Here is a 14,111-nt window from a genome sequence, read left to right on the forward strand (position 1 = left end):
AAAGAGACACAGGCTTGGCTTCAGAAGGAATGCTATGACTTTGTACCTTTCTCTCACCCCCCCCCCCCTCTTCTCCTCCGACCTGAACCCGCTGGACTACTTCGTTTGGGCATACATTGAGAACATCACCAACATGACCTCCCACAACACCAAAGCCAGCCTGATTACTGCCGTCCACAGAATTCACCAAGCTCCTGTCGCCGCTTGTGGAAAAAGCATACTCCCAGTTCTAAACCCGTATTGAGACAGTAATTAAAGCTGAAAACCATTGAATAGTTCTACTTCAAGTTACCTAAATTGTTTTTTTTTTTTTTCAATAAAAGTTTTCAAGTAAAGTTGTGTTGTTTTCTTTATGACAACACTTTTCTCGTTCCACTCTGTATATGGCGTATTATGTTATTGCTTTCCAACTTATCAGCAACTTTTCTAAATCACTTGATAAAAGACACAACTAAGAATAAGCACCAGATTTAAGAAACTTTGATTGAAAAAAGTGACTTAAAAAAAAGGCAATGATGTATTGTAGTTTTTTTTGTCAATCGATAAGTTACCTGCTCAGTGAAATAAGAAACCGGAGAGCAGGAAATGGTTGGTAAGTTCTGATCAAAGGAATGTGTAAGTTGTAGTTAGATCATGATAAAAACAGGTGGTCATACCACAGAGGCAAATTGTAAAAAAGTTAGTCACCAGCAAGTTAACTGTTTTTGTCTGTCCTCAAAATTTAGTAGGCGAATCAACTTTTCTAATACAAGCTCTTTATGTAGAGAGAATGTATGCATACATGTATCTATGTGTGTGTATATGTATGTAAAATATATCTGTGAAATTGTTTTTTCAACTACATTTCACTTTTTATTAATATTAATCCTTAATTTACGAAGCTCAATATAATTACAGAGCATATAACAAATAAATGTCAAGGCTAGATACCAAATTTCATGATGTTGACCATCTTACAATTTATTCCTCTATATATATATATATATATATATATATATATATATATATATATATTTATTTCAAGGCTATGTATATGTATGTAATATATATATATTTTTCAAGGTTATGGGAGATGTAAGAAGCATAAAAACTGTTTTTAATTTATATTTTATTTTAATATTTCAAGCAGTCCTCTGCTCTGTCAGAAAATGTAGTGAATACACACACGCATATAAATATGGTAGTCTCTTAAACTAATGAATAGATCATTATGAATTTTAGAATATATTTAAAAAAAAAAAATGATTGGTAATATAGGAACTTTCTTGAGGAGTGCTCACTCAAACTTGCATCCACTTCAAAAAGTTTTTTAAAATAACTTTAGTATCATTGCAGTAAATTAAATTCTCTTTAGTAAAACAAATGGTAATGAACTGCTAAAAAGTTATTTTTGAATACTTCTGTAATTTTTATTTTCTTTCGGTCCTAATGCCAGAATCTCGGATCATTTCTTTGGAAGATTCAAGTCTTATTAAATCACTTAGTTCTTCCTGATTTATTAAACTGGGCATTTAAAAGTTTGTGTCTTCATGAAAATCAGGATCAGTAGTTTCCTCAAGAGTGTCTATAGGGAGGCTAGACAAACTCGTGAACACAGATGTGGGTAAATCGTTAATGTGGTATTGAGCAGATAGATCTTGATATAATATTGACTTTCTATTCTTAAATTTTACATCTTTCTAATAAGTCATTGTAATTGTTTGTCTACTCTTTCCAAATAAAAAGCTATCAAATAATTATTACAAATAGTAAAAATTTAAAGAAGTCCTCTTAAATGAATTGAGTATGGCACAATAAGCTAATGCAATAAATTTTAACATGATTGAACAAAACTAACTTGATATTTGAATTCAGTGGCTTGAAGTAATCTAAAATCTTTTTTTTTTTTTTTTTTTATTATTTTGAGAATCCAGAAAGTATAGCATGTCAAATGCCATACACTGTTAAGCACTTAGTAATGGAATGTAGTGATTTTATTCCCACTAACTGTTGGCATGAAAGATATATTTGAAAAAGTTAATATGCAGACAATTCTTGAAGTTTATCAGCATTTATAATAACTATAAAAAAAAAAAATGTCCTGGGAATGACATTAAGCTGCATCCATTAATGAAGTATCTCTGTCCCTTCATGTCCATTCAGGCTCTGATTAGTAGTACTTGAATTAAAATAGTGTTTGCTTTGAGAATAACATAAAACTATGATCAATAATATAATTTTAATCCTAAAATATCTATCAATCTTAAAATAATCCCCCACTTTGTTAATGCCAAACTTATTTCTAAACAATCATATGGATTTAGGCAAACCCATTCTACCACAGATTTCCTAAGGGTTATTTCAGAATGCATTTACCAAACACTGAATAAAACTGACGAAGTTAGGGTAGTAGTGCTTAATATATCCAAGGCCTTTGACAAGGTCGTCTTATGAAAGTTAATTTGTACAGTGTTACTGGATGGATATTTAATACTAGCAGGACCCGTTAACCAGCGTTGCCTAGTGGAAGCCCCCACCCCACTCCCCACAGAAAGTAAACTATGGTTATTGTTGGTGGCCACTGCCATCCCTGAACAACTGCGGACACTGGCGGCCGTAGTTGAAATGAAATAATCTGGCTTTCACTGGCAATTAGTGATGGTATAGGGTGATAACATGCAGGTACTGTTTGAATTTAAAAAAGCAATTAAAGGAATGTGTGAATCAGTATGAATAAATAAAAGTACGAAAAAATGGTCCATCAGAATAATAATGGAAAGTAAAAACAGAAGTTTTAGAAGTTAATGATTCTCACTGTATATAAACTGTTTAGAGTGATCGAGATCAGTGGTAGCAATCCGAGCTGTTTCTGTTTGTTGTTTAAGTCTTCCTCTTTTCAACTCTTCTGCCAATAGTATTTAAGAAAATTCCAGTTTTATGTCATCTTTTTTTAACATGTAAAACAAAACAATTACGACTTTTTTTTTTCATTTCACTTCTTTGAGTGTTGTCATGTTAAGAACAGCATTTGGAAACTTCTGTTTAGAACGGCTTTCGGAATAAACACTCCTAACATCCCCAAGTAAAAAATGGCTTTCGGAGTAGACAACCCCCTTTTATAGAGAGGCGGGGGATAGGAAAAAAAAAGTTCCCCCAAATTTAACTGTAATAATCGGTGTCAGCATACTACTTTGTAATACTTGGGCGAGGAATGTTGATAGTACCACATGTATTGCCGTAGCTGTTGCAAGGAAAGTGGCCTTTGTCTACTGTGCTAGAAAATTTCTCCCTGCCAATATCCTATATCTCTATAAAACCATTATTCACCTATGCATGGGGCATTGTAACATCTGGGCTGGTGCACCAACTACTAGCCTCTACCTTTTAGATAGTCCAAAATAGTTTGTAATCTAATAAATCCCACACTATCTAGCAAGCTCCAACCCCTGTCCCATCACTTTAATGTTGAATCTCTGTGCTAGTTTTACAAATACTTCAATGAAATGTAACTTATTGTACTACTACTCCCTCAAAGTAAATACTCCTGGCCTACCAGATAACTAGCAAAATCTAACCCCTTCACTAATAAGGTACTTGAGTATAACGAGGCACTATTAGCTTTTTTCTTTGTATTGCTTGCCTTTGGAATTTTCTCCCTGCTGTTTTCCTGACTGTACCGATATTCAGAACTTTAAATGTAATATAAACAAACATCTTGCTGGACATCTCTGCAGTTAGGATGCTATGTAGGCATGACTCCTAATTCATAGTAGCCCCTTATGACTTAGTAGCAGTTTGTGCCTTGTTTTGGATGAAACAATGTAAAAAAAAAAAAAAAAAAAAAAATCATAAAAAGAACAATTATTTATCCATGAATAAATGCTTGAAAATAAGAAAAATTATTTAAAAAAAATTAAAATAACTGGATTTTGCATTAAATAGTTTTAAATGGGTTGATAAGCAAGTTATTAAAATAAAAACAATCAGTAAACTGAGTAAAATTCCACCAAAGAAATCATTCTTCAATAAAATTTTAACTTACCTTATTTTTTCTAGACATGGCCTCAAATAGTAGCCCCTTACGTCCAAGTGGCGACATACTTTTTAAGGAGTGAACATGAGTAAAAAAAATATATATATTATATATAAGAAAAAAATCCCACTTATAAAATCTTACCCAACAATTTAATTTGGTATATAAACAAATGGATTATTGATGATATACCCCCACCCCTACAAAGAAAGTCACTACTCTAATAGGTCCCATACTGTCTACTAAGCTATGTCCCCTGTCCTACCACCATATTGTTGCATCCCTGTTAGTTTTACTACTTTAATGGAATCTGCTACAAGGAACTTGCTGAAGCAAGTTCCTTGTAGCAGATGTGCTCCCTATCCTCAACATGAATACTCTTGACAAGCAACAAAATCACACCTCTTCACTGTAGAGGTCCCAAGATGCTGGAAGATTTTCTACTCTACAGGGTATTCCAAAAGTCTTGGGCACATTTTGACATTGAATATCTCAAACTATTAAGGATATAAAAATTCATCGGGTATGTTCAGAAAGTTTGTAATCTCAAGTTTTTCATGGGATGTTCAAAGATGTTCAATATGAGCAGCATTGGTCACAAGATGCGCATCAAGCCGATAGTCCTATTTTTGCCAAGCATGTCCCAGCATTGTGTTGTCAATGGTTGCAACAGCTTCTCATTCGGGTTTTCAGCTCATCCACGTCTCTTGGAATGGGAGGCACATAGTCAGTCCTTTCGCAAATCCCCACAAAAAAAATTGCGGGGTGTGAGAGCTTTTTTGCAAAGTGCACATTGAATAAATGTCCATGATTCAGTTTCTGCAAATTCAAGCACACAAAATGCCTTATCTGGTTAAATGAACACTATTACTGGATCTGAAAAGAAATTAAAAAATCCTTACAAACAACTTAATGCATTTAGCTTTAAAATGGCACCACTTTCATCTCGGCATTCATGGTTAAGCAGATATGAGGACTTCTAATGTGTCCAAGACTTTTGGAACACCTTGTAATAGCATTTTTCCTAGAATTGCTTGCCTTTGGAATTCTCTCCCTGCTCTGTTTCCCTGACTGTACAACATGCAGAAATTTGAATGTAATGTGAACAAGCATCTCAACATCTCTGTACCCCTCCCATCAACACACACACACACACACACACTTAAGATTTCCTCATAATTCACGGTAGCCTCCTTTACATCTCTGTTGCAGTGTGCTTTATTTTGGGTGAATTGAAGTAAAAAAAAAAAGAAAAAAAGTTAACAATTTTGGTAATCTAATCTCGTGTATAAAGTGAAAATATACCCCCACCCTACCACCAGTGTTATTTTTTATTTTTTCATTTCTTTTTTGTTATTTCAACTAAATATGTTTCTAATTCTTTCTTTTTCAGTCTGCTGTAAGAGACACGTTATATGAAAGGGATGTAGCGACTGCTCCATTGTCAGCAGCCAGAACACAGAGTCCAGAACCACGGATGCCATCCATGAATTTAGCACCACGGGATCAGCAGTAAATATCCTTCTCCACCATTTCGTTTGTGTTTCTCTTGTAAATGTAATCTATAACATGAAAATGAACTTCTCAAAATCAGAACAGAGATGAATCAAGATAAATCTTGCACAAAAAAGGGATCAATATACTTTTAAAAAGTTTTATAACGGTAATAAAAATAAAGCCCCTGATTTGTGTAGTAATTGCAAGGTGTATCAATAAATAACAAAGGAATAAAAAATCACCTAAAAACAATTCAATTGAAAAGAAATTGAAGATAGTAAAAAAAATAAAAAAAAGAAACCCTAAAAGTTCTAATATTGCCAAAAGGTGCCAATTCCCTGTGGGTCATTTTCATAAAGTACATAATTTCAGTACATCAAATTTGATTAGTTCTTTCGCGACACCAAATCAGGTGTGAGTTAGCATGGTTTATACCTGTCCATGATATGTTGCTACCAGATGAAGCTGTCTGAAGATGCTGGCTTTCTGACCTAAAACTTCACCAAACCTTAGTGTTAGTTTTTTTCCCCTGTTCCAAAACTCAGTCATGTTCTACAAAGTCGAAAATAAAAGCAGTAATTTTCCTGTACCAAATACTATGAATAAATATTTGAAAATATAAAGAACTTGAAGCATGAAACCTTGTTCAAAAAATACTGAATTCAGCATTAAATAACCTTAAAGGGTTGATATGTTGTAAAAATAAAACAACCTAACCATAACAGTTGTTATGGTCTAGAGAATGTATTGCAGAGCAATCATATCTGATAGGATCGGCAACGGAGAGAATATGATTGAAAAAGGTGAAATTTTCTAAACTAAGCAAAATACATCACTGACAAGAACACTCCACTTCCTTAGTTAAGAACAAAGTTGCTTTAGAAAATATATACAGTGTTTAAGATAAATCTTGTATGTTTTGAAAAAGCAAGAAACATATTTTGGCTAATAATTGATACATTCTTAAAATTCAAAGTACATTTCTTAGATTATCTTTTGCCAAACTCATCTCAATCGAAAAATGTGCATGAGTTTCCGTTATATCTTCCAGATAGGACTTCAATCTGAATCCTATAACCTCCATAATTGTTATATAACCAGAGGTTAATGAGAATGGTATTTATAACAGGTGCATATATGTTGCATCAAATTGAATATACATTGTATTTATGATATATTTTTATCTATAATGTTCATAATTTTTTTGCTTCTCTTTGCATAACATAAATGTGCTCGCCATGTGGCAGATAATTACATGACTGCCTTGTTAATAATTTGTTTATTGTTCCTCTAAAAGACATCTACTGTATTTGAACCGATTGTTTCATTACAATTAAAATTGAGCGTATTTCTTTTCTTGATCTTTTTCGCGTGTCCGTTTTGTGTCATCCGTTCTCTCTGCTCATCTGGCTCTGAAACAAACGCTTTTTAACACAAATGACAGACGCAAGTCTGTTTTATTCTGGAGAAATGAGTCTTATATTCAGCCATCAGTGATGTTATCCCGATCAAACCTCACTAACTTAGGAGAGGATAATGTCTCTATCCTGCTATGAGGGTCTCGTTGCTTCTATGAAAAATTTGTCTGCCCAGCTTCTGGATCCAAAGATCGTTTTTTTTGATTTGTTCTCTCTGCCATTCAAAACAGATTCTCCTTTTAATATTATAATCATCGCGTTCCACAAAAGACACTGTGACGTTGCAATCAACACATCACGCCATATCAACGTGTGTTCAAACCATCTCTCTCTCTATTGTGACACATTAGGTAAACAACTTACAGCTACACTCGCTACTGACCCATTTGAACTTAATAATTTCTAATCTAAAACAATGAGCCACGATTTGCAATTCTATATATTGCACTGGCCACAACTACTAGTCTGTTTTATTTAAATCCCATTAACTCATGCAGGGTCTTTTGAGAGACATTTGAACACCAGTTTTGATCCTGGCAATCATCTCATCTATGTGTTGCATGCAGTACCACTATTGTCTTTCTCAAATGCACTCCATGCGTAATATTCAACGGAGTTGTAATCGGATAAGTGATGTTGGGATTGAAGTCATAAAAGTTCTGAGATTGCCAATTCTGGGTTTTCCCAGAGGTGTGACACAGAGCTGACTTCTATTGTGACCCACTCCACCTAGCGTTTGACAACAGTGGACATCAATTTAAAGTAGCCATCTCATTTGATTCTAAGTCTCTTTGCAAACATGTGAAGCAGCGTGATGTGCTTCTTGCTGAAAACGCACTAAAAGACTATCACAGTTTGAGGAAACTTGATCTTGATGATGCAATGGACTTAATGCTGACTGTAGATTGGCCACCTCTTGCTTTCTGCATTATGTAATTATAATTAAGGCTGATTTTACTTTGCATTTCAAAAGAAATTTGAGAACTTAAAAATAGGAAAATTGAATATATCCTTAAATTATTTTTATTAATTATGTCACAATCCACAAGTATTCTTCAGGTACTAAGTAAAAATTCAGTTCTAAGTGACCACCTTCTGGAGGTTGACAATTCAATCCTTAAGGTTACCAATACTATGAATACTATTACAAGTTACTTAAAACTTCTACCTCATCATGGCCATAGGGTTACAGTAGCTGAAACTCTGTGAACAGTATTCCAAATACTGAAAATGTCCTGAAATGTTTAGTTAGAGCTATTCTGCCATCATAATATATAATTACTAGCAGGCTACCCAGCGTTGCCCAATCATAACATGATACTTTTAAAAAATACTATATTTTAATTTGTGCAGATTTTGTATTTATTGTTATAGAACTAATTCTCTATCGGTTATTATATTGTACCTTATATCCTTATATGTAGTAGTGATTTCAAAAATTTAAAAAAATGACTTGCATACCATCGGCTAGAATCGAAACCAAAACATAGCTCCTTAGCATTATTCGTTAGTGTATGGCCTAAATCCATACATATACAAAACTGCAAAAAATAATGTTGTTTAATCTGTAACTTTTAATTAGCATGTGTGCAGAAAAAAAACAAAAAACGAATATAATCTACTAACACCAGGCCAAGATCAATGTTTTTTTTTTTTTTTTTTTTTTTTCAATTTTGACCCCTTAACAGCTATTTTACTAGCTAAAAACTAAATTGAAAGTGTACTAGATCCAAATACCCTATGTATCAAATTTTATCTCTGTAGACTAAATATTCAGAGAGGAGTTTGGTAGACTTTCCGTACATACACTGACAAGGTTATTTTTATATATACATATATTTCCAGGTGTTAAAACGTTTTCATCTTAATTTCTACACAATTATGAAGAAACTATGCTTATGTAGAATTCAGCATAATAGTGAAATGAAGCCAATCAGCTAATAAGCAACCATAAAAATGTTTGTTTTAGTATTTTTTAAATGGAAAAAGTACTCTTAATATCAGAGCTCAACTTTTCAGGTATAAAGATTAATACATAATTAATTTTCATTTACATGCTATTTTATTTTGAAAAACAAAAGGCTTATTGTATTTTTTGCTCGCATTCGATTTTTCTTCAAAGAAAAACCAAACATGAGCAAAAATACTGTACTATATCTATTAATCTATATACTTGCTAAGTTGGGCATTCTCAAAAAAAGCATCGAAAAATGTCTTTTTCTATAAAATAATGGTTCCTTTTAGAAAGATTTTTAGATTTCAGATTTTTAAGTTTTAATTCTAGTCGGGAATCGTGTTCAAAAACCAATATAATACGATTTTTTTTCTTTTCTTTTTTTCCTTTTTTTTTTTTTTTTTTAACTTTTTAATGACCATTTAAAAACAACATGGTGAAAAATATTGTGGATGGGCAGTTGATCAGCTTTGCATATAGATTGATTATTCTAGCCTATTAGGACAGTTAAACCCCCAAAATATTTTTTCATGCTAAAATGTTAAAAAAAAAAAAAAAAAATATATATATATATATATATATATATATATATATAATTACTTGCCTTACCACTAATCCTAGGTTAGAGTGACAGTGCCAATCCCTAAAAATAAAACCCTTACCACTAACACTAATTACAAGTGGAATTTCCTTCTCCCCGTCCAACAAAAACCTTTTTTAAGACACTCATTGTCATTTTAAAAATAAAAACAGAATTTATCTCCCATAGAAAAAAAGTTAACTTCCTTAAAATATTAGAGTAGCTAGGGAATGGCATATCATTTTATATTTATATGCAAAGCTGATCCCCCATTGTAAATTCTAAAAAAGAAATTTTCCAATTTTTTCAGAATGTTTACATGTAATCCCCTAAAACAAAGGAGGGTAGCAAAATGTGTCAATCTACAACAATATGAAAGATTTTTATAGAAAATTTTCCGTGTGATTAAAATATATTTAAAACAAAAAACAAAAAAACTCAGAAACTTGGATGTAGATACTGTTTGTATATTTAAAACCAAGAGTTGAATATTGTTTTTTTTTTTTTTTTTTTTGTCATTGTAGTGTTTATGTGACGCTGCCAGAAAGGCCACGTGGTGTGTTTCAATGGATGTCATATGCATTTATGCTTCCGTTTCGTTTCTTTTTCACAACGTTCATTGATATTATCAAATTTGCTTGTAAGTTCATTTATATTTTTTATCTTTTTTCTTTATATTTGGAATGGCCTTTTTATTCTTGTGTAATCCTTAAAATAAATTAAGCATTTCAAAGAACCTCTGCACAAAATCTCATTCTCATTTTATTTTCATCATAGTTTACATGGTAAGTATCAAAGTATATGTATAAAAAATTTTGAATAATTGTTTTTAGGAAAAATTAATACTTAGTTTTCTGTATTGTTCAGTTATACTTCACCTGGGAATTTTTTCATTCACACAAAAATAAGTCTAAACTCAAATATAAAAATAAACATAAATAACCAATATCATGACCCTTTTGTTCCAACTCAAAAAGTTAAAGAACTACGAAAACGAGTGTGGTGCCATTAAAATAGGGGACCTTTTGTGCTCCAGAATTTATTTTTTCACATAGTCACCACGATCCTTAATACAATTTTGTCAGGAATTCAATGATGCATCTCTGCTTCTGACATGCATCCATGACAGGGGTTACTTTCTAGAATCTCGCAATGTCAATATCTACAACAATGATGAAACTTTCAGGTCATCTATATATATAAAAGCGAAAATGTATGTGTGTATGCATGTACGCTTTACCTCGATGTCCACAAAAGGCTTCTTTCAAAGAAGCGCTTGTTCGGTTCACAACTTAAAACTTTTTATATCATCTATAAATTGTAATATCTCAGAGTTATCCACGGAGCTTGCCTGTCTATTTAATTTTATTGACTTTCAAACATTAATTATTCAACATTTCCCGCATCGGCACGCGTTACATTCGGTTTTCGGTATAAAAAAAAAAGCGAAACTCGACTCTAATCACAGGCCGAAAGCCAGTTGTCTCAAGACAGCTAAGTAACGTTTGTTCAACGTCGACTTCGTCATATCAGACGGTAGCTTTCATTTCGCTCCTCCTAATAAACAGGGAGCGGCTTTTTAAAAACAAACAAACCGATTTATTCACCTCATTCAAAACTGTCCCGCACAAAATCATAACTGCTGAATACCTATTGCCGTCACGTCAATCAAAAACGCGCACCTGTTAGTTTTTTTAACACTTTACTATTTTCCAACTGCGCATCGTGAAGGCTTCGTTTTTTTTTTTTCACGGTTTCGGGGTTTTTTTTCACATACCCCGAAAAACACCCGGGCAATGCCGGAACCCCTTGCTAGTGAATATATAATAATGCAATTTGCAATCCTGTCTGATCCATTCAGGCGGAATAAAAAAATAAAATGCATTATTTTTGGAATGCTCCTCGTATAAATGTAAACAGAACAAAAACAGATAATTACTGCTTCAGATTATTATTTATTAACTAGCAAGTCATCTTGCGTTTTCCAGTCGTAAATCCTGTATAAATATATTTTAATTCATGCAGATTTCATATTTATTATTACTAAAAAGTCAATTCTCTGTTGATCATTATATTGTAACCAATATATAGTAGTGCCCCCCCCCTCTCCCTGCATGGTCACGCTTAAATATATTTTGATTTATGCAGATTTTGTGTTTATTTTTATAGAGCCAATACTCTATTATTATATTGTACCGAATAAATAGTTGTGATATCAAAAGTTAAAAACAAATATATTTAACTTGAATGCTATCAACTAGAATAAAAACCAGAACATATAACTCTTCAGCCTTATTCGTTACCGTCTGACCTGAATCCATATGCTTGTAAAAAAATAATGGCGTTAAAGATATAAATGTATATTTGCGCATGTGTAAAAATAACGCATGTAATTGACTTGTCTGCCAAGTTCTAATTTTTTTCAGTTTTGATCCAGTTAATAAACTTAATTTTTTACCAGTTAATAAAATAATTGTCCTTCATATTCATGCAAGTAAAATTAAAAACTGAAAAGTATTTTTCAAAAATAATGAAATGAAATGAAAATTTTTTTTTTTAATTTTACAAATGTGCTTCATATGATTGTACCTTAATATTTATTTATTTTTTTCTGCAGATCGATTAGTTTGGCCAGACCCTAGACAAAGTAAGTATTGCTTGAAAAGTTTATTTGTTCAGAATAGAAAAAAAAAGCTTTAGATGCACCTCCCTCTCTTTTTTTGTGTGGCTTCGGTAGATTAATGCCTACTGATGTAAGCTATGGAATTGTCTAAGTTGTGTTCAAATTAACTTTGATCATTCAATTTCAGTAATATCAAGGTATTAAACCCCTTTTACCTCAGCTATCAGTAGGTACTGGCAGCCAAAATTTTAAAATCACCTATGGCTAAATTCGATTTTCATATAAAAATACACATAAATACAAGAAAAACAAAACAAAAATCATGAAGATATCTTGTTTAGTCTTCAAGTTATGATCATTTTCATACTTGCAAATGTAGCATGAACATGTTTATATTTCGACATGACAACTTTGAAAGCAACTGACAAAAAAGTAACCGGTAAAAACGTTACAAAAGATGCTTTCATCACTCTTAGTATTAGAAGACAATAGGAAATAAAAGTATAATCATATCGAATTCAATTTCAGCCTTCATTTTTGAGATGTGAAAAGTGAACATTGCAATATTTATAATCGCAAAATCGCACTGGTGGGCACTTTTTGAAGTATCAGCAAATAAAACTGAATTAAAGAAAATTAAATATGAACATGCAATATAATTCTATGCATAGTGGTTATTATGCCTTTTTTTTTTTTTTTTTCAAACAATTCCAGCTGCAAGTTTTTTCATTATAAGTCGATAAAAATACTGATATGTTCAATTTCAATGGCGGAAATAAAGTACCGAATGTTTTAAATGTATATAAATTTCAAAATCACAAAAACTATTAAAAGATACAGATGTGAAATTTTGCATGCATAATCAATACATATTGTAGAATGTCATACCTAAATGTCAGCTCTGTACACCTTGTAGTTCTAAAATAATGAACTTAAAAATCGCAATAATTCACTGTTTATCATGGCGAAGTATAGTATATAAGCAAACGCACCTGTTCAACACCAATTTACATCCAATACAAAAGGAAGCTGCATGTTAACAATAGAGTTCTCTATACAATTGATATTTCCTTATGATTCTGTTGAACTCTTCGCTGGGAACTGACCGCATTTGGCCATTTGAGGTGGTTTCCTCAAACCCCCAATCAAACACACTTTCTCTACTTCTGACCTTGCCCATCTAAAGGCATTTATTTTCACCTTACACTTGTCCAGAAATTTCACTTGTCCTTCTTCACTACTTGTGACAGAAATTACTTGACCTAAATAAGTCATCGTCATAATATACTGACACAAAACTCTCCTTGTTTGCTGAAGCTGTAGTTTCCAAACTCTGCCTGATCAACTAGAGCAATTTCTTCATCTGCTTCGCTTTCTGATTTTTCATTGTCGGGAAGTGTTTCATAGTTATTTATTAGGTCTGTGCCATTCAAAAATGCTTTCAAGTGGCTTGCTAGTAACTCTAAAGGTCGGTCAAGTTTTAAATGTTCAGACTTATTGCCCAGAACAATTTTCTGAAACCTAATTTCATCTTTGAAGGCTTCAAGTCTACTATTCCTGCTTCCTAGCACATGTAGCATTTGTGTGACATTCTCTTCACTGAAACAAGGCCCACCATGTGTCTTCACCCTTTCAATGATGAGATTTTTTCTTATGGCTTGCTTCCTTGCATTTTTCTCCTTTTCTTGTTTTGTTTTCTCCAGTTGTTGCTTTCTCTTCTGAAGTACCACCTTCTGTAATGCCTGGTGCTTTATTCGGACTTCTTTAGATTTGGATCCACACAATCCAAGCAACTTGTTCCTTTTCAGATTTACTATCAAGCCAAATTGAAGTCTTGTTTTTCTTCAGCATATTGATGGTGCTATGGTGGTGTAAAGATGCATGTCGTCTCTTGAAAATGCTAAAATCCAAATCACCAAAGAATTTTTCTTCTATCAAATTGATTATCTGGCTATGCTGCATTTGCTGACGTTTCTTTTCATCTTTAATATCATAGTATCTTCCACCTGGCAGGAAGTCTGTCAGCT

At 32.5% G+C, this 14,111-nt stretch overlaps 1 protein-coding gene across 2 annotated transcripts in view; it reads left to right on the plus strand.

The window, feature by feature from the left end:
- LOC145295909 (FAS-associated factor 2-like) overlaps positions 1 to 14,111 on the plus strand; it is a 119,747-nt gene that overhangs the window by 61,372 nt on the left and 44,264 nt on the right. For both annotated transcript variants that reach the window (XM_080141679.1, XM_080141680.1), the window contains exons 3-5: positions 5,406 to 5,524; positions 9,986 to 10,101; positions 12,079 to 12,108. In XM_080141679.1, the coding sequence (XP_079997805.1) occupies positions 5,406 to 5,524; positions 9,986 to 10,101; positions 12,079 to 12,108 (265 nt within the window). The remainder of the gene's footprint in view (positions 1 to 5,405; positions 5,525 to 9,985; positions 10,102 to 12,078; positions 12,109 to 14,111) is intronic.

Source organism: Euprymna scolopes, chromosome 16, assembly GCF_053919585.1.
Source record: "Euprymna scolopes isolate OS-2025 chromosome 16, ASM5391958v1, whole genome shotgun sequence".
NCBI classification, from domain to species: Eukaryota; Metazoa; Mollusca; class Cephalopoda; order Sepiida; family Sepiolidae; genus Euprymna; species Euprymna scolopes.